Source organism: Lepisosteus platostomus, chromosome 4 (assembly GCF_059453375.1).
Source record: "Lepisosteus platostomus isolate fLepPlt1 chromosome 4, fLepPlt1.hap1, whole genome shotgun sequence".
Lineage (NCBI taxonomy): Eukaryota > Metazoa > Chordata > Actinopteri > Semionotiformes > Lepisosteidae > Lepisosteus > Lepisosteus platostomus.
The window spans coordinates 11,633,918-11,659,895 of NC_142614.1; the positions used below are offsets into that span (position 1 = coordinate 11,633,918).

Consider the following 25,978-nt stretch of genomic DNA (forward strand, 5'->3'; position numbering starts at 1 on the left):
TTCAAGGAATTTGAATTCTGCTGTAGTTAGGAAGTGGGCACATGTTTTCTGGGATGAGGAAGATGACATTCACTGCCACCCCTGCCTTTGGTGCCAGCTCTAGTTATAGCCTCATAATGCTTCCTGAAAAGAACGGCAGAGCTCTGGAATTACAGATGAGTCCGATGGGAGCAGAAGGAGTCATCTGTTGGCTCCAGAGCCGATCTTGGACTTATTGGGAAGGCAGAAGGCCCAGCTCTGGGAAGGACAAGGTGGTCAGGTTGAGTGCGTGTCTGTGTGTGAATGAGGGGTAGAGACAGAGAGCTAAGCTGGGGCGCCTGGGCACTACAGCTCTGTCTCTCCGAGGTTGAAGCTGAGCTCACCGCTTGGAATTCACCGGCACCCCTTTGGTGAACTCAGCTCTTTGTTCTCGTCCCAAAATAGTTCATTCTCTCCTGGTTCAATCCATCCTGAACAGGTGGAGGGGTGCCTAATGTAAGCAAGGCAATAACAAACCACAGTTCAGCCCTCCTACCCTGCTTGACCTGCCAGTCACAGCCCGGGGGGTCCCCTAGGGTAGCCAATCCACATGGGGCACTCCAGCAAGGCCACACCCACCAACCCTCCCCTTGGGCACAGCTTTAATGTGGTAAAGTGCGACCAGTGCAGTTTGCCATTGAGGGGCACAAATGCACATTGTAATACAGTTCTCATATTATTAATTCATTATCGATTACACTTTCCTTTAAGATTTTTAGTTTAAGCTTTTCACCATGTTCTTGGTACAAACAAAGGGCATGCTTTGTCTGCTTTCAAGCTTGTGTCTCGTAATGCTGTCAGGTGAGTTGCAGTTTTATTTGATTTATTTTGGTGGAACCCACAGCATACAGTAGTATTTTTATCCTCCATTGTTAACACTGTTGACAAAAATATGGCACCAAGGGCAAACTAATGGAAGGTTGACTTTTTTTTCTTTTTCTGATTAGAGAAAGTGTATTTTTAACAACAAATTTAAAATTTGAATTTCTTACAAAAAAATGAAATTTGTTCTCGTCCCAAAATAGTTCATTCTCTCCTGGTTCAATCCATCCCGAACAGGTGGAGGGGTGTCTAATGTAAGCAAGGCAATAACAAGGTTAAATTTCAATGTTATGTATTTACTGACACATTTTGGGCCTCTTTCTGAAATACATTGTCATAGTGAATACATACTAGGACTATTAAGTGTTAACATTTATTAAGCAATTTAATTAATTTAATTTAATTGGTGAATTACGTTATTTCCATATACATCAACACTGTTGTAGGCTTGCATTGTTTCGTTACAAATGTTTTATTATATAAGACACAGCTCAAACTTAACTTCATATTTAAACATTTTTGTATAATGTGTGTGAACACCAAAAAAGATATTTTACAGCAAACTACTGTTTAAAACAGAACCAGTTTATCTTTTAGACATTTCATAGTTGAAAAAGGAAATTATGAAATTAATGTTATAAAAATAACCAAATTCCCAACAAAATTCCTCTTTCAGTCCTTGAAATCTCACTAGAATGCACACTGTATTTTTCTGCTCTTTTCCTTAGAATATTCTATTACTGAATATAATTTGTCTAGTATTTTTAATAAAAAATGTAATTCTGTTTAATTGAAATACAGTAATTTTAAAGAGTGGTGACATTTAGTGTTTCAGTATTATGGTTTTCATGTGCAGCTCTCTGTCAAATGTTTTTTTCCATAAAACATGCTATTTAAAATAGAGTTTTAACAGATCTAATAATTCCTTTCATTACCATTGACCGGGGGTAAACAGTTCAATTCCTGGGGTGCTATTGCATGGAGTTTGTATGATTTCCCCATGTTCATGTGTATTTTCTCCAAATGCCCCGGTTTCTTCCTATAGTCCAAAGACATACTGGTAGGTTAATTGACTTCTGGAAGATTTGACCCTGGTGTGAGTGTGTGCGTGTATCTATCCCTCCTCTCTGCTATGGACTGACATCCCTTCTAGGGTGTTTCCTGCCCTGTGTCCATTGCTTTGCAGGTTAGGCTTCGGATACCCGCAAGCATGTATTGTATATACAGTATATTTCTATAGACTGAATAACAGAGTTCTGTCTTTTCAAAACTGAGATCACAGGAGCCTTCGGGACATAATTATATCAGATTCTAGGTGGAAAACTGGAATAACCACATACATTGAAATCAGTCACTAGACAAGGACATGGTTGTTAGTTATAAGAACACAGGTATAGGCCAGAGCTGTGTATGAAGACAGTCATGTCAGGAATGGGGTGGCTATAAAAAGTAACCAGGGTGTATAACTGGGAAATGGAGTAGTGGAAGCCAGCGGGAAATTTTTAAGGTCCAGCGTAATCCATTTTCAACTTTTAAACACTGCTATTGTAACTCTGCGACCAAAGCCACAGAATAATCATTTCTGCTTGTCGTGGACACTCAAAGCTAGAGGAACAGGAAAGAAGAATTACAATAGAGCCTTACAATTATTTTCTGTGGGTGCACCCATCTTAATCCAACAATACATCCACTAGTAAACGTAAAGAACAACAGAAACTGCTCACTGCAGGAGGAGGTTGCCTGTGCTCCTACCAGGAAGCAGTCACACATGATAGGTAAACTTCCCTGTACAGTATCTGCCTCTGTAGAGTTGGGTTGAAATTCAAGCTACTGGCTGTTAACATCTGAAAATATAACTTCTTCCCAATATTCCCTGTTTTTTACAAGACTAGGGCTGAGCACATCTGCACTAAAGAAAATATTCACCTATATATTTATTCACATTCTGTCTAGTTGGTCCAGTGGTTAGCCTAATGCCTTATCAAAGAGTTCCTTGCTCAAGGTTTCAGCTTTCTCAATGATTAAGCCTACAACAGGCCAATATTGCTGCTTTTTGAAGACAACACCAAATATATTACATACATAGTTCAGGTGGGTAGCTGCGTCAGCATGTGTAGGCTGCAAAGGAACAAGTAATAGGTTTATTCCATGCTGAAAAAAAGGAGAAAGAGAACACAACGTTTCGGCCGTGGAGCCTTCTTCAGGTGTGCACAGGTGTTTGCTGGGATAGGCTAAAGCACCTCTGCGACCCGGAATGGGATGAAGCTGACAGAAAATGGCTGGATGGCTTTCTTGACTCCTTGAAAATATTTCTGTAATAGGGTTACAGTACATGGTGTTTAGTTATCATAGGCCTGCCCAGACAGCACAGCAAATCAGATGCTGAGCCCTAAACTAGACACTCTCAGGAGTGCCAGCGCTGATGGGTAGAGAATGGAAATTAACAGACATCACGTGCAGGGTGGTTGGGTCTGTGTGCCAGCCATTCTCTGACAACGAAAGGAAATGGAATCAAAGAGCACAGCAAGCTTTGCTAAAAAAGGGAAGAGATTTGAAAGGCATTATGGTCCTTGGTGAAAAAAAACATGTTATCAGACTGGGTAACCAGACCTTTCCAAGGAAAACACTGATGATAGGAGAAATAATAGACACCCAATATTAGAAATGAAGCTTGTGAGAAAAGGGAGTAGAAGTGACAGGTGTTCATATCAGAACGCCTAACACAGGGAAAACTTTGTAACACAAACTCTATAAAGAATCATGGAGCAAAGCAGTTTTTTCCCAGCTATAAAACTATATGGAAATGGGATGCACTTATTGAACTAGTTTTTAAGATGCAATTTCTAATCTTCTAGCCCTGTAGATCAATGGGAATCCTAGAATCCAATTAATCTCCTAGCATTTTTTGGGACTGTGGGAGCAAACCACAGCACCTGGAGGAAGCCCATGTGAACATGAGGAGAACATACAAACTCCACACAGACAGCACCCTATTTCTAGAATTGAACTCAGGGCCCTAGTGCTGCAAGGCAGGAATGCTGACCACTGCACCACCATGCCGCCCTGTCAAAACGAATTCACAATTCTGTATTTTGTAAAAGCGGAAAAAGCGGAACTTTTAATCTACAGCAACTTTTCAAGGCTTTTGTGTTCTTTCTTAGCAACAGTCCAGCCTCATACATATTTCTCCTGGCCGCTACAGGCGCTTCACAGACTGAGAGACGTCTGCTTGAGAAGCTGTTTAAAAACTACAACCTGAAGGTCCGCCCAGCCCAAACAGTGCAGGAGAGGGTCCAGGTGCGAGTAGGCATGACCCTGTCCCAACTCATCGGCCTGGTGAGGAGACCTTAGCATCCAGGATTCAGTACTCTGTGCTTGTTCGACGTTTTTTAAGGAATAATAATTCCTCACATTTACGAAGCAGGTATCATCCCAACCTATCATGTATGTGTGGCTTTCTGGAAAAGCCCATAAGACTTCCATAACACAGCATCAATTTGAAAATGTTTGTGCCCTCTTTAATAAATTTTCCAAGTAAAAATACACCTATTATGCTAATAGAATGGATTTTCTCAATGCTATCAATCCTTTGTCTCCACCAAAAATGTACAATATAAAATAAGAAATATATTTATCGCCCATGTACTAAGAAGCTGAAATTCTTGAAATTCTTGTCACAGTGAAGTCCAATTTTCTCAGCCCCATACTAAAACCTAGATTTATTTTCTTGTGTAGAAGCAACACAAAAACAGGGAGAAAGCCATTTCTCTTGCTGGGAGAAAAAAAAAGGGTTTTCCTCTGAGAATTACAGGTAATGACTGTGAATACTGTCTGGACCACTGAGCAAATTATGAGGTCAATTAAGGAACTGAAAAGCTTCAGCTGAAACAAGTGCCCTCTCGCCTCACTGGCTGTTCAGAATGGCAGCTTGACACTAAAGCAATGAAGAGTAGTCCATTGCCAAGAATAGGATTGTTTTCCTGTTCCAAATATTTCTATGTCTCGGAATTAAGCTCCGGCATGCCTTGAAGTTGCAAGTGCTAACTGAATTATAATCTCTGTAATATACTGAAATAAATAGTACTGTCAGCTTTCTTGACAGGGTTTGTCTTTAGAGATTTGTCCAGTGCAGGCGTTTTTCAATTATTTAACTAAGACCTGATCAATATGACTTAATATTAGTATAGTTAAGTTAAAGGATGATGGTTCCAGTATCGGCTATGTTATTTGCCACATGCGACCGGGACTTAAGTGGTGCTGTATGTTTGCCCATCTATGGCAAAGCTTTCATGGGCAGAGAGCTGGCCCACAGCCTCAGCGTGTGCTGTGGAGCTGTGACTCTTTCAGGCAAGGCAGCTGAGAGCTGACAAGGTGAAGAGCTGCAGCAGTCCTCCAGTCAGGCACTCGGTTCTGCCGATGGCGCTGCAGGCTCACACTAGCATGATAAAGAAGCTGACTGCCTGATAGCAACCTCCTCCTGTGTGGTAACTCTTCCCAGCTGTCCACTCCAGATCAAGGAGAATACACAAGATGAGTTATTCGACATTTTAAAACAAAAAAAATCCGAACACTCACGGCATAAAACAAATTCTATTTCCCTGCTGAAAAGAACTTTTCAAATGGTTGTGTTCAACCGAAATGTACATTCTTTTATTCTTTCCAGAGAAATTCATGGTTGACACAGACTCAATGGATTCTAATGTTTTGAGAGTTCTAGAGTACTTAGTGTATTTCACTCTACTCCTTAGATAATATTAAGGTGGCCTATAATGTGTCCTGTTACCTTTAGGGGTGTTCTCTGTCAAAGTAACTGTCGGACGGACACACACACACACACACACACACACACACACACACACACACACACACACACACACACACACACACACACACACACACACAGCCTTCTGTGTAGAGTGTGCATGTTCTCTATGATTAGAATATGGTCTGATGTGATATATTTGACAGAAGGAAAAGAGATTCTGAAGATGAATAATAAATTCTATAGGAAATGAATGAAAATATCTTTAAAATGTTCTGCTTAAACAACAATATAGATTCATCCTAAGAATCAGCATATTAAAATTTGAAAACAACCCTGTTTCAAATGCTGTGGACCATAACATACTGTATATCAACAGCTATATCTGCATTTGCTTGACTGGGTACATCTCTCTTCTAATCCACAGAATGAAAAGAATGAGGAGATGACAACAAATGTGTTCATGAATATGGTGAGTACAGAACATTACTCAGTCCTGACCACAACACCACAGAGCACCTGCAGAGGAAGCTGGAGTGGTTAATTACAAAAAGACCTCATAAAGCAAGAATTCAAGTACCGAAAACCGCACTGCAAGAGGAGTGGCACAATATTTCTCTGGTCAGGGTTTTAATGGGTGCTATTGAATGTTGGACAGTACTGTCAATTCACGGCTTCTTTTAAATTATCCTTGCTATCACGCTGTTGTATCCTTCTTCAAGAAGCCTTAGCCAGCTTTGTAAATATGTACCAAAGTTTCTGGGTGTCCGTGTCCACTCCCACAGGGATGGGTGCATTCTCAGTCTTCATAACACTATACAAATCAGGATGGGTCTGTACTACTGATGTAACACCTCAGTATCATAGTTGTACTGGTGATCTTCATCAATCATTGACTTTTCAAATGCTGTCCAGTCATTCAATACATCTCAGAAGATTTCAGATAATTGTATATAGAGTGAAATGAGCATCAGACCTCAAAAGAAATAATGATATTATTGAACAATGAACAAGTCAGGTCTTGTGTGAATTCGTGTACGATGTTGGTTATCTCTCCTTGGAAAAGGCCTAAATGATTCCTGGACTGAAAGGAACACACTAACTTTTTAACCACATACTACAGCAACTGAGTCTCTTTAGATTATAAAGAGATTTTGTTTGGAGATTTGATTCAGGTTTTCAACCTCCTCGGTGTCACTTAAGTCTCACTTAATGTTTACATTTGTAAATTAAAAGCAGGTGAATTTAGAACTGAAGGTTCTGAGGCGAATTATCAGTCATGCAGGTGACAAACAACCATCTCGTTGTCAGATCTGCAGTAAAAATACACTTTTTAATTGTCTTGTGAAAATGCTGTCAGATTCAGAAACTGCCATTTTTTGTTTTATTGGTATGTAAAAAGTTTGTTTTAAATGTTAAATTCTAGTTACTGTTGTATAAAAAAATATTTGCAACAGTAACACAACTCTGCAACAATAATAAGCCAGAATATTTGAATGAATTCAGAATTGACACAGATCTAACAGCTATTTGATAATTTATAAAAGAATCATTTTGCTTTTCTAAACAATGTGCAATAGAATATGCCATATTTGTTTGAGGGTGAAAGCAGTCACAAAGACTCACTGGCAGGTTTCTGTGAAAACTGGCCCTGGTGTAAGTGTGTAAGTGTTTGTATGTCTGTGTGTGTCCTGAAATGGGATGGCAACCCATCCAGGGTGTACCCTGCCTTGCAACTGTTGCTTGCCAGGATAAGTTCCAGCTTCCCTGCAACCCTGAATTGGACAAAGCGCTTATAAAATGGATGGATGGGTGACACAATGGCTACCTCTGATAATGATCCCTACTCTTTTTAGTTATTACCAAAATTTCACATGCTAGAACCGGGTCAGGAATGAACCCCGGTCAGGTCCCTCAGTTTCCTGTTTCCAGTTTCCTCCTGTCAGTGCTGTCTCTCTCTCTCTGCCTGCCCCTCGTCGGCACTGTAGGCCTGGAACGATTACCGGCTGTCCTGGGATCCGGAGGAGCATGACAACATCCTGGTCCTCAGAATCCCTTCGGTCAAAGTGTGGCGTCCTGACATCTACCTCATTAACAAGTAAGTGGAGCCACGGTCCCTGCGTACTTCTCAGCAGCCAGCTCTAGGCTGTGAACAGGCTGTTCCGCTGGGAATTAGAAGACTTTAAAAAAGCATTTCCGTTTTTCTGCAACACGGTCTTCTAGGCAGGTTTCTTTAAAAAAAAACAGAAGCAGAGGAACGTTTTTAACTGAAGTTTTAGGAGGGCGGCAACAACCAAGCCTTTTCCCCCGAGGTGTTCTAAACTGTAATCATCCCCATTGCTATTTCTCAAAGCTATAGGGACGAAGCTACAGGTAAAGGTAAGATGTTACCTCCTGCATCCCTCTTCCACCCCATCAATGACTGTGCAGCCCCCTCTCCACACTCCACACTGCACAGGAGAGTCCCAGCCTCCTCATCCTACAGCCAGGGACTGACCCTCAGCCAGGCAGGTTAAGCCAAATCTCACTGCACCTAAATACTTAATAAACTTATCTAACTGTTGGGTCTCCTTATTCCTGGCATGTGAGTAATTGCAAGAAGAAATGCGTTTACTTCTATTAGAGATCTGCATTCCCCTGTTATTGTTCTCAACAAAACTGTTGCTGGGTTTTGTAGCGACAGTTCTGAGAGAGGTCTTATTACATGCAGGTGCTACAACAGGTGCCTTAGCTTATGAAAAAGACTATATCCATAATGCTGTTTGAGGGGGAAGCTGTGGCAGCATGCTTTGGCTGCAAAGGAGCATGTAAAGGTTACTCTCACACTGCAAAGTAGGAAAGTGAAACACTTAAACACTAGAGCGTTTCTTTCTTTCTACTTTTCAACTTGGAAAATTACCGGTACTTGTTCCTGATATTCAGAATGTTTTGTTCTGTTACTGAAGCATGGCTCATAAATTCAGACAATGTCGCAGAAGAACAGGTGCTCTAGTTCTGCAGAACCTGTTCAAACACTGACAGAATTTGGTTAAAAAAAGGTGAGAAGCTCTAACAAACAGGCAGAAGAGAAGTGAGTGACAAATTTAGTGCTACATACTCTTCAGCTCCTCAGGTCTCCTGTTTGTAATCTTCTGGGGTAACCTGGAGACTCTGGTGGGACTTGGTGTCAGTTGTGCTCACAGGATCCAACAGTCCCCACTGCTCAGAAGACAGTCAGTCCCCACCCCTCCCATTTAGCATTTTAACAGATCCTGTCCCATTTGCCACCTGAAACCTAACGAAGTCGAAAAGTTATTTTAATGATTATTTTTTTTAGTTTCCTCAAAAGTCAATATACCAAAATAAAAGGGGGACATCCGAGGGGGACAGGTATTAAAATATTTGTGCACAGTTGTGCAGTGGTTAGTATTGTGCCTCACAGCACTGGGGCCCTGGGTTCAATTACTGGGGTGCTATCTGCATGGAGTTTGTAAGTTCTCCCCATGTTCACGTGGGTTTCCTCCTGGTTCCACGGCTTCCTCCCACAGTCCAAAGCCTTGCTGAGAAGTTAATAGGTTTCTGGGAAAAGCGGCGTGAGTGTGTCAGTGTTTGTGTCTGATTGGTGTCCCATTATGGGTGTACCCCGGCTTGTGCCCATTGCCTGCTGGGATACGCTCCGGCACCCCCTAGGCCTCGAATGAGATGAAGCGAATAGAAAATGGATCGATGAAAACAAAAATCATTGTGTCATACTCTGCGTGTCTGACCTGCTACATACTGTATGTGACTTGTGTTTTGCAGTAATGATGGTCAGTTTGATGTGGCTCTGAATGTCAATGTGCTGGTTTACAGCAATGGCACAGTGAACTGGCTCCCCCCTGCCATCTACCGCAGTTCCTGCTCAATCAAGGTGAGATGGCCTTTGAATTTCCTTTCGCTTTTATGGTGGTTTGGAACTGACAGCTGTTTGGGATTAACAGGAATACGGGACTGACAGTGTTGCATTTGGGGATTGACAGTGAAATGGAATTGATAGCGTTTGGGGATTGAGAGCGGTTGGGAACTGATGGAGGCTCGTGATTAACAGTGATTAGGAATTGACAGTGGCTTGATATTAAAAGGACAGTGTTGCATTTTGGGATTGATAGTAATATGGGGTTGACAGTGGCTGGGGATTGACAGCATGGTGGTTTGTGATTGACAGTGATTAAGGATTGACAATGGTTGGGAATTAATAGCAATACGGGATTGACAGAGGTTTGTGATTAACTGTAATATGGGATTGATGTGTTTGAGGATTGAAATTCAATAGATGTGTTTGAACTTCTTTGATGCTTATGTGTATGAACACTATGATCGCTTTTTAGAGTGGGACAAATGTTTGGATTTCACAGAAGCTAAGAATTGACCACCCTTCGGGACTGCAAACAGTTATTATTAAATATAGGATTTTATCATGGTCTCAAACAGCACAGATGAGCTAACAAAGATTTAAAGCCAGGAAAGATAATCTCAGTTTACCAGATTCCCTAGGCAAGCACCAGCGTGTTCAGGCAATGACTGCACACATTTGTTTCTAGCTGAGTGACAGCTGTGGTGATGGTGGCTGACTGGTTTGCATCTTCAGCTTCCTGGAATCACACCTACATACAGTTCCAGACCTTAGAGAAAATGGCCATAATGAGCTCATCAGAACTACATCCTAGTTATTCCTCAGCACACAGACTAGTTACAGTTTAACATGTCTAAAAGAAAGTCTTAGAATTGCTGTTCCCATGTTTATAATTCACCCAACTCTACACTGCTGTGTTTTAATAAGGTGAAAGGACAATCTCAGTACTGTAAAGAATCCTTTCTCAAACAATGGATAGTGATTTTTTGTTTTACAAATCATGATTCATTTCAATTGGTTCAGCAAAAAAAATCACTTTATATTTACCTCCAGTGATATGTTTGTCACTTAAGATGGTTAAAGGTTTAAAGGGGAACTGAAAAGTCTTATATTTTGGGGTTAGAAAGAATCAGCATTGATGTGTGCATTTCAATTTACAATATAAATAAAATGTACTTAGTAATTTGTAAAACCTTTCCATGACAAAATAGACAAAATTCCCAAGTATGCACAATGCCATATTCTGTGATTCAGAACAAGGCAACAAAGCTTTTGGTGAGGTGAAGCAGTCTTATTGCATTATAAAGAAGCAGCCCTGTAAATACATCTCTTTTAGTCCAATAGAAATAATTATTTTGAATTTGAGACGGTTTTGCCTGCAGATTATATTGGAACATTTCTGCTGTCCGACCTGTACTTATTTCCTCGTACATCCCCTTACATTAGTCTTTAAAGTGACTAGCGAGCAGGAAAGGCTGCATCCCGTCACAATTCGTGGGAACACCCACTCTCACCCGTATCGAGACCAGGAGTTTGCGACAACATGGCGACTCACGATACTTTCAGAAAGTTCGCAAGTTTGTGCTTAATTTGAATTTCATAAAAAGTTTCCACACCGTCAATGAATTTATTTTGTTACCACGATTAAGTAACTGGTCTGAGAAATGGGGACTGCAGTTAATTAACCAACTCTCTCAGCATGGTAGAGCAGGTCGTGTTTCTTCCTGAGGTAATCTGTATTCTTATTATTCCTCAGCTCAATTTGATTTAAGAAGTAAAATCCTTGTAAATCTCCTTGGTTTTATGTTCATGATAGAGAAGAAACTACACAACTCTAAGAAAGTCTTGTAACAAGAGGTTACCAAAAGGACTTTGGGACACCAGTTCAAGGAGAACCAAACTTTTATATCCTTAATTACATGGGGGGTTGGCCCAGACAGAAAGAGAAGTCAAGTGCAAGTCTGAATGACTCAGAGTCCAGAGGAATTCTGACAAGGCCTGCTATTCGACACTCAATGTTCAAGGTCCCGCCCCCAGGGGCACAATGCTCAGGTTACCAGGGGAACGAGCAGTTCCAACCACTTCTGGAACCATCAGGGCCTTCCAGGTCCAGAGGTCGGCCATGCATGTCCCACGGTGTCTCTCTGCTGAAAGTCAAGTTGGGAAACAGTGTCCCCCTACAGTGTCTAGATTTAAATTTCATCCATCCGTCCATTGTCTAACAGCTTCTCCCAATTCAGGGTCACAAGGCACAAAACATATACCCTGGACAGAGTGCCGATCCATCACAGGGCACGAACAGGCACAGACACACACACTCATACCAGAGCCAGTTTTCCCAGAATCTAGTCAACCTACCAGTATGTCTTTGGGAGGAAACAGGAGCAAACACAGGGAGACCATGCATACTCCATCTCAGGAATTCAACCCAGGACCCCTGAAATGCTAACCATGGCACAACCATGCTGCCCTAGAATGTAATTAATATACCAAACTGGAAAATGATTTATTAGATTAATTTTTTGGAAAACACTGAGTTTTCCAAAAAAATGTATTACAATTTTTCCTATCATAATTTCTCATGGAATCCCAATGTTTTTGCTGGTCTTTGAAGGTCTGGCCACATAACCTTTAAATGTGTTTTCCTCACCCTTCTGTGTCCCCTGTTCTGCAGGTAACCTACTTTCCCTTTGACTGGCAGAACTGCACCATGGTCTTCCGTTCCTACACCTACGATGCCTCAGAGGTCGACCTACAGTACGCACTGGACGAAAGTGGGCAGGAAATCAAGGAGATCATCATCGACGAAAACGCATTCACAGGTGGGGGGAAAAAGAATCTAAAGAATGGTAAAGTTCAGGCCGCTACCTCAAGCTACAAGCATTCTAAAAGTGCTTTACATTAATTATACGTATGAAAAAGATAGTACACAAAAAGTCACAATAAAAATATGTACAGATGTGAAATTAGAAATAGATTATGAATTGGAGGCCATCAGAAACAAGTACTTTCTGAGGCGAGATTTAAAAACACCAGCATGCTCAAAGGTTTTGGAATGCTCAGAAGCCCAGACCCAGCCAAACTTGGACATGTGAGGATAGTAGCTCTCGAAGGTAACAGGAGATAGATTGTGTACTCCCTCTCAGGTCAACAAGAGGATATTAAAAACGATCCTGTAAAGGACTGGTAGCCAGACCAAGTAGCTACAAGAAGAAACAAGAAGAAAGGATGTCTCATGTTCAGATGATGCTCTCCTGTGAACAGGATGCCAGTGCATCATGAGGCCAGAAGTAAAGATCTTGTTCCCTGAGATGAAAAGGCCTTTGAGGCACAAAGAAGCTTGATTTTTCATTCTGAACTTGAAGTCAGTTTCTTAACTGGGTTAAGGTGAACATTCTGTCTTGCGAATATCCATTACACGCAAATTCCTTAAAAGTTCAGTTTTAGAGGTTTTCATCTGAAAAGTGAAACACAGAGAAAAGACGTTGAAGAGAATGGCTTTGGAAGAGTGGATTACATGTGTCTAATCAGGCTTAAATGAGTAAACAATACAGAAATGAACTTATCTTGGCAAAAAAAGGTAATTCGTAATAATTATAGATTCTAATGTATCTATAATACTTATAATTAATTCTTTTAATAATTATAGATATACAGTATAGATATTTATTTCTTAAATTTTCCTGTGTACCATAGGTGTCTGTCTAATAGGTCATCAGGGGAGGTTAAATTAGCCTATACTTGTTTTCACTGCATTTGTCTTTGCAGAGAACGGAGAGTGGCAGATTTGTCACAAACCATCTCGGAAAAACACGGGAGAGGGCCTCTACGAAGACATCACCTTCTACCTAATCATTGAGAGGAAGCCCCTCTTTTACATCATCAACATCATCGTGCCTTGTATCCTCACCAGTATTCTTGCTATATTCGTCTTCTACCTTCCGCCAGATGCAGGTAAATGCCCACAAAAGGTCTCCTCATCCAGTGCTTGGCAGCAAACAGCATCGTCAGGTCTCTTTCCTCCTGAAATCTTAGTACCTGCTGATTGCAATTAAGACACCTTTGAAAGTTGTTGAATTCTGGTCTTTCACCGCCGGTGGCGTGCTCCTGTTTTCTATGAAAAGGTCCAGTGTTGATGATGATGTGGGTCTCTCGGGTGCTCTCAAGTGGCCAGTCCAGACATACAGTGCACAAACCCCCTGCGCCAAAGGACCCAGCCCCTCTCCACAGGAGGCTTGAGAGTCCTAGAGAATGAGATCACTGCACTGCGTCACTTAGCTAGTAGTTAAGAAAAAGGATTTGTCTCAGAGAGGTTCTTGGTTCAAGGTCTGGCCATGCATTGACACCACAGCTCACAAATCTCTGGAACTTGCTTTGAACAGACAAATGTTGCATGGATGTTCATTAAAGGTTAGTATTGGCATTATATAGAAACTGAAATGGTTGAAAAGTTTTACTTTCGATGGCTGTCTGCTGCCCCAGGAGAGAAGATGACGCTGTCGATTTCTGTCCTGCTGGCACTCACTGTGTTCCTGCTCCTGCTGGCTGACAAGGTTCCCGAAACCTCCCTGGGCATCCCCATCATCGTCAACTACCTGATGTTCACCATGATCCTGGTGACCTTCTCAGTCATCCTCAGCGTTGTGGTGCTCAACCTGCACCACCGCTCCTCCAGTACCCACGACATGCCCCTGTGGGTCCGCAAGGTGAGCCATCGTGCACAGAGCCCATACACCAGGGAATGCCACGAGCTTGGCAGGAAATGATTTGGTGACTGGCTCACCGACAGGTCTGCACTGAATTAGAAGTCATCTTGACTTTCTTCACATCGTCCTAGTCCTAGTCGAGGGAAGGGCATGCCTATTTTTGGTCTTCCCTCCATCACTTATCTTAATGACTTGATTGAAGCAGTTAATCCATCCATTTTCTAATTGCTCCCAATACAAGGTTTTGGGGGGAGCTGAAGCCTATCCTGGTAAACAATGGGACCAAGGAGGGACACACACTGGATGAGACACATAGCAGACACAGACACACATACACACCAGAGCCAGTATTCCCACAAACCAGTTAACCTACCACCATGTCCTTGAACTGTGGGAGGAAACCAGAACACCCAGAGGAAACCCAGGCATACAATATGCATGCAGAGCGCAGGTCCTTATTTGAACCCAAGCCCCAGCACTGCGATATGAAATCAAACTACCTGTCTTTAATCAGCTGTAAATTGAAAGTTGCTGCTAAAACCTACACGAACCTGTCTCTCAGGGACAAGAGTGCCCTTTGACTGCCCCATCTTATCAACCTAAATACGTCCCTATGCTGACAGGTCAGCAAAAGCTACAGATTTCAGGAGTCAGTGATCTTTGCTCCTGATCTTGGAGATACTGCTCCACACACATTCATCACAATGTCCCAAAAATGAGTCCAAATAAGACCAAGATTAATAATTAAGATCAGTTATGACCAATCCTGTCACTTTAGGTTTGATGTATTGAATTTGTGAAAAAGCTAAGGGAGGTAATGTAAGTAGAAAAAGACGAAGTCCCTCTAAAGACTGTTAAAAAAACTGCAAGCAATTGCCTTCTGTTTATCACAGTAACTCAGTTTACTGTGATAGTCTTTATATCAGTATGGTTGGGTAAGGATCATAACACTTCTTAAGCCTCCTACATTTTTTTGCCAAGCACAAAATCTTCACAGCACAGAAGCGTTGAATGGAGAGATAATGTTAAACAACCCTGCATGTTCCCTGACATCTGGCAAGCCAAATGAGGGTTTGCATTTTCCTAATGCCTGCGTCATGAGAGAAAGGATTGCATTGTTCTGTACTGCCAAGCAGACATGGATTGCTCAATAATGGCGACATTCAATTCCCTGACCTTGGATGTGTTGCAGGTGTTCATCCATATTCTTCCTCGGTATCTGGGAATTCAGCGACCCAGGCCAGAGGAGCCACTAGAGGAGACCACCAAGAATGACGCCCCATCTCATTCCATGGATGGTCGCCCAACTGATCAGTACTTTATCCGAAAGATCAACCCAGAGCTCATCATTCCTTGGAACAGCAGGTGATCAGTGCTCCATGGCCTCTTTAATCCAATTCACCTGTTTTCGTGCCTCCTTTTTTTGTTTTCTGATCACTAACATAGCCCTGATACATCCACTGGAGCACTGGTGTTTTTAAGAATGATTTAATTATTTTAAGCTTTTGAATGTAATGGCATTCTTCATCTGAATCATTGTAATTCTGGCTTTATTCTAGTAACATTCTGTATCTGTTCACAGTGAAAAGCAGACATAGAGTATAAAGGTAGTGTATTTATGAGTAAGCACCCTGTATGTTGCATGATTCTGTGACATTTTACTGATCAGTTCAACCTTGTGTCAAACAGACACAAACACGCACATACTCTCAACTGGGACAATTTTCCCAGAGCCATATCAGTCTCAGCAACCACTTTCATCCTATGGTTTGTGTTTCACTGTTAAACTGAAAATGAAGATTCTGAAGAGGTCCATTGGGAAGACTTTGTCAATGCCTTTGCTCTGCTAAGTTATCTAGGCCAAAGACATCAAGTGGATAGTGCTGATAGTCTGATATGCTCTCTTTCTAAGCTCGATAGCTGCACATTTCTCAGAAATGACCTGAAACCATACTTTCCTATGAGCAGAAGTACACAAAGACAGAAGCTTAATTCACATTAAATAGTGGATGTGTAATAACATCTAATCTTTTGGGGAAATCTTTTCTCATTTAATGCCTAAGTTATAAGAATTTGTCTCTAGTTTCTTGTAGTTTCTGGTTGCTTAGCCTTACTTTGAAAATGTCTGACAAGATAGTATCAGTTTAAAGAAGTCATGCGAATTCTGTTTCTTTTTGAGCCCAAAGTAAACTAAGCATAGGCTGATAATGTTTTAGTGTATTAACTAAATGCACTGCATAACCTTCTCTGAGTGAAACTTGCTATATGCACAAGGTGTTCTGTACCAAAGAGAACTCCAGTTCACAGTAACCTTTTAATGTTTAATGTTTTAATGTTTCTTTATTAGCCCTATACAATTTCTTGCTTTAGGAATTCATCTTTTCGCATACCCCAGCTTTTCTCCATGGAGACACAGACACACAGACAGGGAGAGAAGCTTGGGGTCAGAGCACAGGGTCTGCCATTGTATGGCGCCCCTGGAGCAGTTAGGGTTAAGGGCCTTGCTCAGGGGCCCAACTAAGTAGGAATCCTCTGCCAGCCACCTTCCAGTCACAGGCGCAGATCCTTAGCCAAAGAGCCACCGCTCCACCCAAGAACCTGAGCTTTCTGGACCAGTCTTACTGTAGCAACCCCTTCATTTCACCCACACCATGGGCAACAGCAGTGGCCTCATTTAGGAGGAAGTGCAGTGAGTTCTTAGCCTGCCTGTATTTATTTCTGTTCCCTCTTGGAAACGGCAGACAGCTGCCATGCAGTCAGTGTGTCCTCAGTGTAGCATTCCAGTCATTATGCATACCGGTAGTTCTGTTCATTGTAGCAGTGCGAGAAAGAGGGGCACATGCCAACACACTGAAGGGCAAAGGATCACTACTAACAAGGTTTGTGACAATGGACTTAACACAAGAGTTATCATCTGCAATCCCCCATCCCTGAATCAGAGCCAGACCTGGCCATCCCTTCCTGAATTGGTCTAGTGCCAAACAAAACATTGTCCAGCCCAGGACAATGAAAGCTGCTAAGAATGGAACAGGCCTTTATTGGATTGACAGACACCTTTGCAATAACAATACTCCTGGTATAGGTTTATTGCACATCACCATTTTACAAAAGAACATGGCTGCAAACAAGGTGAATTCCTGGCCCTGAAGGAATTTCACACACAGGGTGGTTAAAGGAATTGAGTTGCTTTAGTCCTGACTTGACAGTACTTGACTTGACAGGGCTTGACTGCAGTACTGATAATCCCAAAAGGTATTGGCAAAGTCTTCCAACAGGACTACTTCCAGATCAGCTTTGAGACAAGAACCCAAATCCCAAGAGTGAGTAAAGAGTCAAAGCTTGAAAACAGGCACCTCTCTTGTAGAGATCTTCCAGTCAAAATGTTCAAGCAGATACACTGAGAGCATGTCACGATCGTAGTGCCACATCTTAAGGGTGGTCCGGGTCTTTTTTATTTTATTGATTACGTGCATCTGTCCCCTATCCTGCCCCTCCTTATTTAAGCTCTTGCTATTCTGGGCTCAGTATTGGAGATGGACGTCCAGAAGCCCACCTACCAGTGGCTCCAGGAGTGACCTGACGGCATAGGCTTCAACACGGCGTCCTGACCATCTCAGTCCGGGGCTCAGAGCGCCTGGCCTCGTCATCCTGTTTTTATCCCCTGTCCCTGTAACGGATCCCATTCCGGTTTTTAAGTTTGTCTTGTTTTGTCTCGGATGGATCACCCGGTATTGGACATTGGACTTCGCAACGGATTTCCCCCCTGGACTCCTTGGACTTGTCTGCCTTGGCCACGCCCCCCGAGCACCAGTTCACTGTCGTCACGCCCCCCTGTTTGTCAACCAGCCCTGATCCTCGTCCTCTCCTCCCCGTTGTCCTACTCCACTTACTTCCGGATTATACCGTCTACATAGGGTCCTGAACTACGGTTCGACGGAGCCTGGACCGGCTCCCGTTACAGAGCATTCATAAAATACATGCATAACAACCTTGGATCAATACGCTTTTTGTAACATGACCAGAAAGATGAGCTGTTGACCTCTTGTTTTTAATATGTGCTCAAATTATATGTTCTTGTTTTGTCATCTCGGGCTGAAATTGTCATTGTTTTTCACTTCTGAGTGTTTGAGGAAGAATATCGATGGTGTTTCAAACTTATTTTCACAAAAGCAGAAACATTTGCAGCTGTGCAGCAGCACTGGAGAGGGACATTTGTTACTGAACTGATTGTGTAATGATTTCGAATCGATGCAAATTGTTGCATTGCTGAAGATCACCCCAACACGATTTAGGATTATTGATCTTGTGCATTAGCTCTATTTAGTTCTGCAGAAAGCAGATCCTTTTGAAGATTCAATAAAACAGAATTTGAGATGTTCATGCAAAATACAGGGAAACATTCACATTCACAAAAGCAACATGAAACAGGCGGGTGACAGGCAGTTATTCTGCTTTCAGATAGCAGGCCCTCAACTGATCAGGGCAAAATTAGGAAGAAGGGTGTGTACGCTACGTTTGCTTTGACTATAATAAAACACTTTATTTTATATAGCGCCTTTAAAAGCATCTTACCTAAATGCTTTACAGAAAAATGTTTTAAAAAAACATTTAAAACAACAAAAACAGTAACGCTAAGTAATTATTGTTAAATACTATTATAAAACTGGCCCTGGTGTGAGTGTGTGAGTATCCGAGGTTGTGTCTGCCCTCTGTTGGACTGGTGTTCCATCCACGGTGTACCCCACCTTGTGCCCGTTGCTTGCTGGGATAGGCTTCAGAATTCCCACAACACTGTATTGAATAAAGCTGTTAAAAAGTAGAAGGATGGATGGAAGTAGTGGGAGTTAGACTAGCTTATGATTTAATCCAGACCTTCGTCTTTCTTTCTTTTTACTGCCCACTTAGGAGCGACAGTCCAGTACGACTCCAGAAATACTTGGATGGACAGAATTACTGTCTCATTCTTCCACCTGACCTCAAATCGGCAGTCGCTGCTGTAACCTACATGGCGGACCAGCTCAAGAGCCAGGAAGAGCATGACACGGTTAGTTCTTGGGGCCCAGTTGCACAAATTTAAGATTAAATTATTTCTCAGGTGTAAGAGTGTTTCACAAAGTAGGTGAGCACAATTAAGTCCGGTTTTTGCAAACAGAAAATGTGGATTCCTATCAGTAGTCCCGTCCTTCTTATCTTGTTTAGTTTATTCACAATAGCCAAGGTGCAAGCTTTTCATTTGCTGGATTTACGCACCTTTCTGGTACGTACCTTTTCTGTCCTTTGAAAGTAACCAGAGCTGAAATCATGAGAACATTTCTGAGGCTCTTCCTTCTACAAAAGCTTGGAGGTAAAAAAAAACGTTCTATGTTGCGACTGGCTTGCTCTCATCGAGAAGGAGCTTGATGAGCTTCCTGGTTGTCCTCTCAAGTTCAGTATGTATCTGCTATGATGGTACCGTTGCACAGGCTGTGGCTCACCAGCATCCTCTGTATTAGATAAAGCGGTTAGAAACTGGATGGATGGTACTGTTGACATGTGAACGCATACTGCAGTTTAGTATGGCTGATTCTCTCAATCTTTCCCTGCCAGTTAGATCATTTTAACTGTCTATTACGGTAAAACTCTTTTACTGCCAAAACTTCCCTTAGCCTTAAATGGTCTCTTAAATGTCTGTCAGCAACACAGGAACAATACTGTATATTCTCCTTTGTCGTGTATGTAATTTTCTATCCATTCCATCCAGTTTTTGAAACTCGGTACTACGTGTCCCATCCAGGGTGTACCCCCCTAGGCCCTAGGTCCCCTGCGACCCTGAGTCTGAAAAAGCAGTTAGAAAATGGATGGATGGATTTCTCTGAATAATACACTGTGGGGGAGGCAAGCAACATAACTGCAAACACTAGACTGAACAGCAGCAGAGCAGCAAAGCAGCTTCCTAGTGCAGTGAGACACTACCAGATAATGTATACTCACAGTTGACTTATTTCCTCCAGGAGATGAATTCTGCCTGGGGCTTCTATGTCAGAGCCTGGAGCCCTTGTTGTCTTTGTCTTCAGGTGCAATTCAATCCGACCAAACATTTTTATAGTTAATTAAGAGACAGTTACAGTAAATGTCTCAGCTGTACCATCACCCAAACAGTTCTTCATAAGAAAGCACTCACTAAGATGTCATCTAAGATGTTTCTAATAAAAATAAAGCTTCCCTTCCAAATGCAGTAAATCTGATTTTGATAGTATAGTTACAGCATCTCCCTTTCTAAATGTTCAGTCATTCCATTTCATTAGAATCCAGCATTTAGCAGCTGTTAGCAAATTAACTAAATGATTCTTTCCTGCAGTTGTTTTAAAGATCCAGATGGAAGTTCTTCCAAGTCTGTGTAGTTTTCTTCTTGACCGAGCTCCCAGTACATACTTAGCCAGATATTTTCATTATTATTTTCCAAGTGGAAACAATTACAGGACACCTTTAGGAGATCATTTGGATCAAGCACAATTTGATACTGGGACAGCTCCAAGATCATGGCTGAACAATGTTGGATCATGTATATCAAATCACTCTGAGGTGCTTTGCTTTGTGCTGGTATGTACTGTGCATCTCTTCTTTGTAAATCACGTACTGGGTAGGGCTTAATTTGGCCACTAGAGGGAGACAGTGTACTTGTTCTAGAAGGATGTTATGTTTTAATTTTTCCGTCACTTTCCGACGCAGCTCAGACACTGTAACTGTAAAGACAATCCCATTTCGTAATAAGATTTATTCAGAAGGCTTCCTTCATAATCACAGGATGTTGTACAGAACAGTAATGAGAAAGGAAAAACATACAACAAGACAAAACTAGTTTTTAGAACTGGGGCAGGAGCAGTGCTTAGCTGGGGGGTTAGATTCAAATTCTGTATTCACATGGGTTTCCTCCTGGTGTTCCGGTTTCACAGTCCAAAGACATGCTGGTAGGTTAACTGGGTTCTGGGAAAACGGTGTCTGTGTTTCTGTCTGTGTGTGCCCTTCAGTGGACTGGCATCCCATCCAGGGTGTACCCTGCTTGGTGCCCATTGCTTACTGGGATAGACATAAGCTGTCCTGCAACCCTGTACTGGGTAATGTGGTTAAAGGAAGGATGGATGAATATGAACACAACCAGAGGAAAGGAAACCGATTCAAATTTCAAGCTGAGTACCTGATGGTCAACTCTCATTTCAGATAACGGCAGACTGGCAGTACATTGCTATGGTGGTGGATCGCCTCTTCCTCTGGCTCTTCGTGGTCTTCACCTCCCTGGGCACCTTGACCATATTCCTGGATGCCAGCTTCAACTACACCCCCGAGGAGCCTTTCTCCTGAGGTGACCTCGCATCGTCTTCAACATATCCAGGGAGGGGACAAAGGACAGAAGTAATCCCCATCTCTCCTACCCATCTGTCCAGACGGACACAAAGAGCCTAGACACTCCTTTTCCCAACCGAATACTGTGTGTCTGCCTAAACTCCACTCTGTCCCTAATTTAAAATGCACATGAACAATTTAGATCCTGTTGTCTCCTGAGCTAAAGAGCTCGGCTCATGGGTTTTGGAAGTAAATGGGCAAAGTTCTCCCATGCAGCACTAGATAGCTGGACACTATATGTACCTCAGTGTCCTATTTACACAGTGCCAGATACCAGAAATGCCTATAAAATAATGGGTCAGGCCTCTGAAGACAGAACACCTTGCGAAGGAAGCAGAAGGTGTCCTGTGAAGATCTGAAATTTTCTAAACCCATTCTTCTAGCCTTCAGCTGAGGTGGTGATAAGGGGAATGTGTTGGACTGAACGGCACATTCTACTGGTTCCACAGGTTTGCTGTAGATATCAGATCTTGGGATGCTTGCCCAAAGAAGGTGTTCTCATTGCCCTTCAGATAGACCAGACATTTCCTTCACACAAAAGAGCAAATTCATTTGTGCTTCTGTTTCTAATATTGTGGCCACTGGGTGTACTCCTTACACTTTAATTCGAGTTTAGCAGCAGTACAGCTGTCCATTTTTTTCCAACTGCTTTTAGTAGCTTTATGGATGGCTCTTTTAAAGTTTGAAATCACCCCCAGATTCCATTTTGATAGTATCCAGCTGTTGCCTGACACAAATGCCTGTCACATGTTTTTCTGTTGCAGTGCTTTGCAAACATTCTCTGAATGCTTTGCACTCAGGGTCCACTAGAGCTAAACATTTTTTTAGCTTTCTGTCTCTGCCCCAGTCCTGAGGATGTCTCTCTGTTCTCTGTGTTCTGATGACTTGCATGCAACTTTTTAAACTTGATACTATTAAATTGTAACCTGGCATTTCCAGCCCAGAGTGCGTCTAATGCTTTTACACTCAAGAGTATGTTTATTGCGGCTGTTTATCAAAGACTTCTCTCAAAACAGACATCATTCACTAACATTCAGCTTCAATAAAACTCATTTGGATGGATATCAGTGTTTATTTTATTAAGCACTGCAGGCGCTCCACCACACATGAGATTTAAACTGCCTTTTTCTTACAGCAAAAACAAAACAACAGAGATTTAATTCATTTGTATATAGTAGTAGTATAGTACATACCAAGTGTATGAAGTCAGAAGGCCAATGAATCCTTTGGTTTAAAAAATAGAAGACAAGGATTGTTTTAAACTAAGGTTTTGGTTGTCTGTGAGGCTTGATTGCAAGTGTTGTGTGGTTTGTTTTTTCTGGTATAGATACAAAGCAAACAGCTCATGGAGATAATTTGGTATCCCCATTCCTTTCCCTCCCTTATCTTTTCCTGTCTACAGTTCCAGACTTCCTCAAAGGAATTATGGGTAAATCTAGTCAACAACAGTGCCCATGGGACAGGTCAGCTGACACAGTTTGTGACTGGGTCCTATTGGCTGGAACTGCAACTTTTTTGCATACAGCATGTCAGAATTTGCAGGTTATGCGACAGTGGGTGTGACCTGATTATACACCTGCTACTGCCTGAGGCACTCTGTCAAACTCTCTGGCATCTATGCGTTTCAGTCATTATGAGTCACAGACCCACAGATAACAATGAGACAAAGCCTGAGACACAAGTACAGTCCTAAAAGAACCTGAAACCAAAACAGAGACAGAAAAAGATATAGTACAAAAACAAAATAGTGTCTGGCAAAGTTAAATAATTTGTGTTAATTCTAGAGTCACATAACATAATGTAGTTTTAATCACAAATGTATCTCCTCTGTCCAATATGCTGTATATAGTATGCTTTCCAGAACTCTTTCCAGTGGTGTTTCAATTATAATTTCCCTGGATATGCTATAAAGAATAGGTGGCACACTGGCGCAGTGGTTAGCTTTGCTGCCTTGCAGTGCTGAGGCTCTAGGTTCAATTCCTGGGGTGCTGTCTATGTGGAGTTTGGATGTTCTCCCTGGGTTCACAGGGGTTTCCTTCTACAGTCCATTGACATGCTGGTAGGTTAATTGAATTCTGGGGAATTTAGACCTGGTGTGTGTATTTCTGTCTGTGTCTGTGCATGCCCTGAGATGGACTGGTGTCCCATCTAGGGTTTATCCTGCCTTATGCCTGTTGCTTGCCAGGATATGCTCCAGCTCCCACACAAACCCTGACTTGGATAAAGCAGTTAAAAAATGGATGGATGTTATAAAGACCCAGCTGAGTTGGTGGTACTTTTCTCTGACATGGTTATCTTATCTTCTTTAATCCCTCAGAAACTGAGAATGGGTATTTTCAAAATGTACTCTAACAACGTTGAAGGTTTTCTCAAAATAATTTCAGGTTGTATCAGTGAATAAGGAACCCCCTGATGGTTTATTAGGGCCACAAAAACTAGAGAGTTGTTATTCCAAGATATTGAGGCTCAGTGAGTGTGGCTTTGTGTCTGGTACTGGTCTATGCCAGTACATTCGAGATCATTCACAGTTCCCAGGGGTAACCATGCTGGGCTGAGACAATTTTGCATGCTTAGCAAAGAGGGTGATTTACTCATGTTAATGGCTCTGGTTGCTCGAGGCCTGACTGGGGGATTTTGTCTCCACCGACAAACCATTGGCAACAACAAGTGTTTCTGAATTTATCGTTGTTCAAGGAGTGGTGAGTGCGAAGAAGAATCTGTGACACTGGCCGAATGCTGTTTTAAGCTTGAAAGTGTGAAAGGGTCCCGTTCCTCTGCATGCTGTTCAAACTGGCTAGATCTGGAATGTGCTTCTGGATTAAAACCTCAACTGTGTACCACTCTTCATCAACTATGTATAACTTCTCTACTTAAATGAGGTAGGGTCCAATCATTAGTTGGTTTAATAAGAAACTTATTCAATAAGACACATGTTTGAGCCTCTCAAATAATGTATCAGTAGGTATAATTTGAAGTTCATTTCCAGTGTCTGAGACAAACATAACAGACAAAAACACAAACTTCATTTCCTGTCTCATAGTGCCTCACACTTGACCGCATCCTTTATTATAACATTCATGGATGTGTTGTTTCAATGATACTACGTGATTGTCTCTCCAGGCAGCCTACCCTAACAGAAACTTGAGCTGACGTAGAATCTCTCCCCCATATTCTGTGGGCCCCACCCACAGTAGGCACTTGTAACCAATCAGAGGCGAGATGATGGGTGAGGGGCAAGTCAGTTTAGTCTCAAGTGCTGTTACCAAGGAAATGGTTTCAGCTATCCGATTGGTGGTTTCACTCCTGCCAGGAGATGAGCCTGGTTTCTACCTGAGAGTTTCATTCACAGGTATGACATCATACCTTTAGAAGAAGGGCTGGGCTTCTTTCTTGCATAGCAAGCCTCTCTTGCTATGACAAAGATTTGAGACAGCACTGCTGTAAATATACTTTTTCCATGAACGCCACTGGCTCTCATTTACAATGTCTTTCTTTCCTCAGGTTGCTGTTGTCAACACATTTGTCACTGCGTCTATCTATAACCCAGAATCTGCTGATCTGATGCTCCCCTTTCAAATGGTAATTATCTTTTTAGAACTAATTTAGTCATTTGGCTGGAAACAAATGGAGAGTCACAGTTACTGTGGTGCCAGTGCAATGCGGGGAAGGAACAGCAGATCAGAGCTATGTGACAAGATGAGGCTTAGGGATTCAGAATCCCAATTCGGGTCGGATCAGAATAGCCATGGTCAACACCAAGAAGAAATTCCAAACAAATAAGATCTGTTCTTACATGCTCATATCTAATGCCTAAAGCATAAGGAATACAATGCAAGAGCCTGAAGCTACTACAGGAACTAGGACTATGAAGTTAAAGGAGAAATTAAGGTTTAATAATACATAATAAGAAATCATTGCATGTTTTTAGCACTTTTACTTCTAAAAGATCCCAAATCCCTTTACTAGGATTTTTAATAAACAATAATTGATCCCAGGGAATGGGGGATGTTATTCATAGACCCCTAATTAGGACATGTCATCCTAACTAGGAGGGAGTAGTACCCACAGATTGGAGAGCTGCAAATGTAACACCAGTCTCCAAAAAGACGGACGGAACTGAACCAGGAAACTATCAACCAGTGTTACTTCTCTAACTGGTGCATTTCAAAAAAGACAGAAGTATATTGGGAGAGCTATTACAAAAACAGATGGTATGGCCAGCCTGGATTCAGAAAGGGAAGGGATGTTGAACTGAACATCCACAATTGTCAAACCCCTATAAGCCAGAAACAAATTGTAGAACTATAGAATAACAGAAAGGGGAAGTTCATTAAAATACAACTTCAAAAACGGCACATCAGAATCAAAGGGAACAGAGAAAGGATGTTAGATATGGTCTTAAACAACACGAAGTCACCA

General features: G+C 42.0%; 1 protein-coding gene and 1 long non-coding RNA gene across 2 annotated transcripts; one reads left to right on the top strand and one right to left on the bottom strand.

Annotated features, from left to right (window-relative positions):
• Positions 1 to 363: 363 nt before the first annotated feature.
• chrnb1l (cholinergic receptor, nicotinic, beta 1 (muscle) like) lies at positions 364 to 22,623 on the top strand. The gene is made up of 11 exons (XM_088628452.1): positions 364 to 819; positions 4,043 to 4,176; positions 6,030 to 6,074; positions 7,591 to 7,700; positions 9,383 to 9,491; positions 12,148 to 12,295; positions 13,242 to 13,427; positions 13,956 to 14,179; positions 15,372 to 15,544; positions 19,085 to 19,223; positions 21,377 to 22,623. The coding sequence occupies exons 1-11, from the start codon at positions 753 to 755 to the stop codon at positions 21,515 to 21,517; spliced, it is 1,476 nt and encodes a 491-aa protein (XP_088484578.1). The 5' UTR covers positions 364 to 752; the 3' UTR covers positions 21,518 to 22,623.
• LOC148672640 (uncharacterized) lies at positions 19,217 to 22,954 on the bottom strand. Its single transcript, XR_015935832.1, has 3 exons — positions 22,753 to 22,954; positions 19,871 to 21,533; positions 19,217 to 19,662 (listed from the first exon to the last, which is right to left on the bottom strand). It is a non-coding gene; the product is annotated as an uncharacterized LOC148672640 (long non-coding RNA).
• Positions 22,955 to 25,978: the final 3,024 nt, after the last annotated feature.

Coding starts and splice junctions, on each gene's coding strand:
- chrnb1l (XM_088628452.1), top strand. CDS start 753: ATGTTCTTGGTACAAACAAAGGGCATGCTTTGTCTGCTTTCAAGCTTG. Junction 14,180..15,371: donor TGCCCCTGTGGGTCCGCAAG/GTGAGCCATCGT, acceptor GATGTGTTGCAG/GTGTTCATCCATATTCTTCC. Junction 15,545..19,084: donor ATCATTCCTTGGAACAGCAG/GTGATCAGTGCT, acceptor CTGCCCACTTAG/GAGCGACAGTCCAGTACGAC.